The 6,948-nt window shown below is 50.2% G+C and overlaps 1 protein-coding gene across 1 annotated transcript in view; it reads left to right on the forward strand.

Moving 5' to 3' along the window:
• The first annotated feature begins 462 nt into the window (after positions 1-462).
• The window catches only part of SPATA24 (spermatogenesis associated 24), a 7,415-nt gene continuing 929 nt past the window's right edge, over positions 463-6,948 (forward strand). Inside the window, exons 1-4 of the mRNA XM_023195214.1 lie at positions 463-613; positions 1,858-1,923; positions 2,490-2,620; positions 2,705-2,775. Coding sequence (XP_023050982.1) covers positions 497-613; positions 1,858-1,923; positions 2,490-2,620; positions 2,705-2,775 — 385 coding nt within the window. The 5' untranslated portion in view covers positions 463-496. The remainder of the gene's footprint in view (positions 614-1,857; positions 1,924-2,489; positions 2,621-2,704; positions 2,776-6,948) is intronic.

A 6,948-nucleotide genomic window follows, 5' to 3' on the forward strand; every position in this document is an offset into this window, starting at 1 on the left:
TTAGGCCCCCCAAGTACTAAGTGTGTTCCAGGAGGCTGGAATATCATATAATGGAGGAAATTTGGAGATTAGGATAAAGATTTGGAGAAAGAGGCATGAGAAGCTAAAGATGGCAGGAGTTGCCTATGCTGGCTCTTGCTTCGTGGTCATGCAGCTTAACAGGCCCTGGGTGAAGGCCGAGGGCTGGTGTTCTGAGTGTTGCTTGCTCGCAGTCAAGGAAAGTACAAGCTGGGCCCTGCCGGCTTCTCAGGACTGCGTGAGAAACAGAAGATGTAATAAAAGCGCAATTTCCTATAAAATTAAATGCCATAAGGGTTGTTAGCAGTTTCCCCGCCCCCAGGCGGCTCCTTTAAGAGGCGGCTCCTAGCCCCGCTAACAGAGGAAGTTCCCGCCCCCCCGTTGCCAGGGTGCTCTGTGGCGTCGCATTCTCATTGGTGGGCGACGGCGGGGAGCACCCCCGAGGCAGCCATTTCCAACTAGCTGGCGGGGGCGAAAGATGGCGACGCCCCTCGGGTGGTCGAAGGCGGGGTCAGGATCTGTGTGTCTCGCCTTCGATCAACTGCGGGACGTGATTGAGTCTCAGGAGGAACTGATCCACCAGCTGAGGAACGTGGTATGCAGCCAGAGGAGCTTGGGGAGAGGCGGGGCCGGATGTCTCACTGATAGGGGCGGGACCAGAACCTGTTCCGATGCTGGGCGGTGGCTAGAACGCATGGCCCATAGCGTAATCAGGAGGAGGCTGGGCTCGGTCGGTAGGGGTAGAGCCAAAAAGAGGCGGACTTTCCTGAACCAGGGAATTTTAACTAATATCAAGCCATATTCTCCCTTCCGTTTGCCTGGTTGCTGCAAGAGCTGGTAGAGTCCCTGAGCCTCAGTTTCCCCATTTTCAGTGAAGATGACGTCACTGAGTTCCCATGGGCCTCGTGTGCAGGCGGAGAAACTGTCATCCCTTCTATTATGGACACCCTTCCGCAGAGTCAAAAGTCAGTGCCATGATGAATGCAGTAAGCGCAGATTTGGCCCTTGCCAACGCTAACTTAGGGGCCTCCAAGAACTTTACATGCCTTAACTTTTGCCTTCTCAATCAAACCCCAGCTAATGGGTGCAAAGCATTGCAGTCACAGATTACCTGGGTAGGCATGATAGAATCCTGGCCAGCTGGAGTTCATGGTTTTTCTGGTTTTGTTTTTCTGTCTTGATAAGAAGGTTGAGATGTATCTCCATCTCAGAAATAAAACTGGCTTCACATCTATTTCTCATTCTAAGTTGTTCTTAGACAATTTCTTCCCTTCTGGGAAGTTGAATGTGGGGGAAAGGGGAGAGAGACATGTCCTATTTGCTACCCTAATGCTCTAATTCAACAAAATGTATGGAGCTCTAGGCACTGAATTGCCTTTGATTCCCTGAAGGTACCCAGGTCTTCCTCTTGGCAGCTGACCTTGGCATGGGTGTCCCCACCATCCAGAGTGCTTTTCTGTCTATCCCTTTTCTGGCCCACCCTATATAGCAGTCAGATCTCAGGTCTAACGTCCCCTTCTCCAGAAGCGATTCTGACCCTTCCCCAGGCTGTGTTGGTGCCTCCTCTGGGCCCCAGATCCCCTTATGTCTCCCCATCAAGTCACACAACATGTTAGAAGTGCTAGCTGTGGACTGCCTCCTCCATGAGACTGGCTGCTCCTTGAGGACAGCACTTATTGCTGAGTCTCAGTTTATCTGTGGAACTGAATTCTCCCTTCCCAGGGCCTCAGTCTCATCCTACCACGAGCATTATCCTGTTATCCGCTTTTGGTCCTGGTCCCTAGAGGGCACCCCTTCTACTCCAGCCCCAGGCCCTCCCTCAGCCAGGCTCTGTTGCAGATGGTTCTCCAGGATGAAAATTTTGTCAGTAAAGAAGAGTTCCAGGCAGTGGAGAAGAAGCTGGTGGTAAGTAATGGCCTCTGCTGTCTCCTAATCTTCCCCCTTTTCCCAGGACCCCTGTGGTTAGACTCATTAAGTATTAGTCTCTGACGATGGGTGCGGTGGCTCACAACCGTAATCCCAGCCCTTTGGGAGCCCAAGGTGGCAAATCACTTGAGGTCAGGAGTTTGAGACCAGCCTGGCCAACATGGTGAAACCCTGTCTCTGCTAAAAATACCAAAAAAATAATAATAATTAGCCAAGCATGTGTGGTGGCAGGCACCTGTAATCCCAGCTACTTGGGAGGCTGGGACAGGAGAATTGCTTGAACCCAGGAGGCGGAGGTTGCACTGAGCTGAGATCATGCCACTGCACTCCAGCCTGTGCAACAGAGTGAGACTCTGTCTAAAAAAAAAAAAAAAAAGTAAAAAGAAAGGTCGGCCTCTGAGAACCTCCAGCTCTAGTAGCAAGGTGGCCAGAATCTCCCTGTGCCCTGGCTTCTTTGTGTCTGTCTGAGAAGCGGGGCTGGTTAAGGGAGTCTAGGAGACCCAAGGCAGCCCAGGGTAATGAAGTGACTGCTGCCGCCCCTGCAGGAAGAGAAAGCTGCCCATGCCAAGACCAAGGTCCTCCTGGCCAAGGAAGAGGAGAAGTTACAGTTTGCCCTCGGAGAGGTAGAGGTGCTGTCCAAACAGCTGGAGAAAGAGAAGCTGGCCTTTGAAAAAGCGTGAGTGGGCCTCAGTAGGGGGTGTGGGTTTTGGGGGACGCACCTGCTTGCTAGCCTGCCCACCCTCCCATCTTCCCCACCCAGGCTCTCCAGTGTCAAAAGCAAAGTCCTACAGGAGTCCAGCAAGAAGGACCAGCTCATCACCAAATGCAATGGTAGGCGGAAGGCCCGTGCTCTCCACCACGGTTATGTAAACGGGCTCTTTCCTAACCACCCAGGGCCTGTGTCAAAGGCAGGGTTTCACTCTAACACCTGTCCCCAGCTGAGGATACAGGCAGGCCCGGGTGGGCCACACCTTCAGAAAGGCCTTAAGGGACCAGGCAGGCCACGGAAATGAGGGAAGCAGTCGGTGTACTATATTCTTCACCGCCATAAAGGAATGGGCTTGCTCCCATTTTTCCGGAAACATACAACCTTCTTAGTCCACCTTTTGTTTTCCCACTTTGGGTTACTCCTAACTCTGATACAAGAGGAACACAGGGCAAGCACTGTCCTATTTGGGACTTGATCCTTAGTCTCAGGGTCAGGACTCAATAGGGAAGGGTACACATGGTGACAGGGGGATAGGACTGCCAGATCTTTAAAATAGAAATTAAGAATTACTTATATTTTTCTAAGACTGGGTGTCACTATGCTGCCCAGGCTGGTCTCAAATGCCTGGGCTCAAGTGATTCACCCACCTCAGCCTCCCAAGTAGCTGGGACTACAGATGTGAGCCACCATGCCCAGTGAAACCAAGTTGTTTTGTTTTGTTTTGTCTTATTGAGATGGAGTCTTGCTCTGTTGCCTAGGCTGGAGTGCAGTGGCACACGGCTCACTGCAAACTCCGTCTCCCAGGTTCAAGTGATTCTTCTGCCCCAGCCTCCCGAGTAGCTGAGATTACAGGTGTGCACCTTCACGCCTGGCTAATTTTTATATTTTTGTAGAGATGAGGTTTCACCATGTTGGTCAAGCTGGTCTCGAACTCCCCACCTCAGCCTCCCAAAGTGTTGGGATTATAGGCATGAGCCACCGCACCCAGCCAAAATCAAGTTTTAATGGAAGCTTTTCTGACTTTTTAGTGTTGACAATTGATTTTGAAATTTTAAAACTATTGTGTAGGCCAAGTAAAATATCTGTGGGCTGCCAGTTTTCAACTCTGCTCTGTGCAGATGCCTGTGGGCCACTTGTTTGGCTCAATTGGTGCCATAAGTTGTGGGGCACCTTCAGAGTCAGCTACACGGTGTCCTTACACCTCAGGAGCCCTGTTTATTTCTTGGAATGCAAAACTCCCGTTACCCAGTTTAAGTATGGGCTGGGTGCAGTGGCTCATGCCTGTAATCCCAATACTTTGGGAGGCCAAGGCAGGCGGATCACATGAGGTCAAGAGTTCAAGACCAGCCTGGCCAACATGGTGAAACCCCATCTCCACTAAAAATACCAAAAATTCCCCAGGCGTAGTGGCGGGAGCTTGTAATCCCAGCTACTCAGGAGGCTGAGACAGGAGAATTGCTTGAACCTGGGAGGCAGAGGTTGCAGTGAGCCAAGATCGTGCCATTGCACCCCAGCCTGGGCAACAAGAGTGAAACTCCATCTCAAAAAAAAAAAAAAAAAAAAAAAAAAGGAGGTATGAATTCCAGGCACAACATCTGCTTTGTTCACTGCAGCAGATCTCCAGTAGGCCAGAGCCCAAGCACAAGAGGTTCAAGGTCCTTCCTGGTGAGGCTCTCACGTGGAGCCTTGAGTACCCTGCCTTTTACCAATTCAGCCTTCTCTCTGCCCTGGTGAGTGCTCTCACTGGGAAGATGCCAGCAGGCTGACATCTTGATCTGGCCAGGCAGGCTGACAAGTCTCATAGTAATTTGGTCACTGGGTCCTGCCAGGGCAGGGCCCAATAGGCAGTCACTGCCCCCATGCTCAAGGCCATTGGTCCCCTGTCTTTCCCTCTCCCTGGGCATCCCCTTACTTCCCAAAAAAGAACCTGGGGTTCTTTCCTGGTGCGGCCAGAGACATCCTTCCCCTAGGTAATTTCCTTCCAACAGAGATCAGTCAAGCCCACAGGGCTTTGGATCTGCTTGTTGGAAGGTATGTGTGTCATGGGGACAGGTCCTGGATGCCTCCCCCAGAATATTCTAAACCCCTCCAGTGGGACACAAGCCCTCTTGAGCCAGTCTGGTGATGTGAACCTCACCCTGGCCAGTGCCTCCCACCCCATCCCTACAAACTCCCCTTCTGTGGGTTTTTACACTTACATAGTTCTTCACTCTCAAAGGGATTTTCTAACCATTCTTTCATCGGGAGCCACAGGCTTTTATTTTCAAAGAGGCACACAAATTTCTAATTCTTTTTCCCAAACGAACTTCACAAGTAATTAATCCCACTTAGCTGGACGCCTGGGAAGGAGGTTCAACAGTCCTCATCCCATGACCTGGTGAACTCATGTCTTCATTCTCTCCCTCCACCTGTCTCTCCTCTTTTCCATGCTGTGCCTTCACTTTTTACCAGGTCTTCTCTTTTGAAATCTTAAATGCTTAGACATTTCTGTATTTTCAGAGTTTGTGTTCTAGTTAATGAATCCTTGTCCATCCTTTTTTTTTTTTTTTGAGACGGAGTCTCTCTCTGTCGCCCAGGCTGGAGTGTAGTGGCGAGATCTCGGCTCACTGCAAGCTCTGCCTCCCAGGTTCATGCCATTCTCCTGCCTCAGCCTCCCAAGTAGCTGGGACTATAGGCGCCCGCCACCACATCCGGCTAATTTTTTGTATTTTTAGTAGAAACAGGGTTTCACCGTGTTAGCCAGGATGGTCTTGATCTCCTGACCTCATGATCCGCCCACGTTGGCCTCCCAAAGTGCTTGGCTTACAGGCGTGAGCCACCGTGCCCGGCCTATTTTGTTTTGAAGCGGAGTCTGGGTCTGTCACCCAGGCTGAAGTGCAATGGCACGTTCTTGGCTCACTGTGACCTCCGTCTCTCTTGGGTTCGAGTAGTTCTTCTGCCTCAACCTCCAAAGTAGCTGGGATTACAGGCATGTGCCACTACACCTGGCTAATTTTTGTATTTTTAGTAGAGACGGAGTTTCACCATGTTGGTCAGGCTGGTCTTAAACTCCTGACCTCAGGTGATCCATCCGCCTTGGCCTCTCAAAGTGCTGGGATTACAGGCATGAGCTACTGTGCCTGGCCCCTTGTCCAACCTTTAAAGACAGTAGGATTTTCTTTCTGTGGGAATCAGAATTTTCCAGGGTGCCATGTGGGGCAGTTATGTAAAGGAAGCACCCCAGATCCCTAGAGTCTCCTTGGATTTTGATCCAACACAGAAAAATTATCATTTATTTATTTATTTATTTTTTAGAGACAGGGTCTTGCTCTGTCACCCAGGCTGGAGTGCAGGGGCACAGTCACACCTCATTGCAGCCCCCAACTCCTGAGCTCAAGTGATCCTCTTGCCTCAGCAAGTAGCCAGAACTACAGACATGTTCCACCACCATACCCAGCTAGTTTTTTTTTTTTTTAGTTTTGTAGAGGTGAGGTCTCACTATGTTACCCAGACTGGTCTCTTACTTCTGGGCTCAAGCCTCAGAAAGTCACCTTTGCCCAAATGTACGATTAATTTGGGGGTAGGCTTTGCCACTAATATCTCACTGGTTCTTCCCTATACCACTGTGGGATAGGGCTGTCTCTTTCCCCATCTTTGAAATGAGGAAACAGGTCGGAAAATCCAGGCAACTCCATCTTCTTCCATCAACCCTGAAGCCCTGGCACAAGGCTGGGCATGTAGCCAGCCCCCAGGAAGTTTAGTTGGACTGGATTGAACTAGGTCATGTTTCTAAGTCCTAACCCCCCAGGAACATCCCATTCATTCGGTCTGCAAATATACTTTTTGTATACCTACTATGTGCCAGGTACTGTTTTAGGCATTAGGGATAAAGGCGTGAATAAAACAAAGATCCTTGTCCTTGTGGACCTTACATCCCAGTAGTGGAGAAGACAGATGAATAAAGTATATGGTATGTTAGGTAAAAGTGTTAAGAAAAATAAAGCAGGATGTCGGGCATGGTGGCTCACACCTGTAATCCCAGCATTTTGGGAGGCCGAGGTGGGTGGATCACCTGAGGTCACAAGTTCGAGACCAGCCTGGTCAACATGGTGAAACCCCATCTCTAGTAAAAATACAAAAATTAGCCAGGTGTGGTGGCAGGCGCCTGTAATCCCACCCAGCTACTCAGGAGGCTGAGGCAGGAGAATTGCTTGAACTCGGGAGGAGGAGGTTGCAGTGAGCCAAGATCATGCCACTGCACTCTAGCCTGGCAACAGAGCAAGACTCAGTCTCCAAAAAAAAAAAAAAAAAAAAAA

This window comes from Piliocolobus tephrosceles, chromosome 4, assembly GCF_002776525.5.
Source record: "Piliocolobus tephrosceles isolate RC106 chromosome 4, ASM277652v3, whole genome shotgun sequence".
Taxonomy (NCBI): domain Eukaryota; kingdom Metazoa; phylum Chordata; class Mammalia; order Primates; family Cercopithecidae; genus Piliocolobus; species Piliocolobus tephrosceles.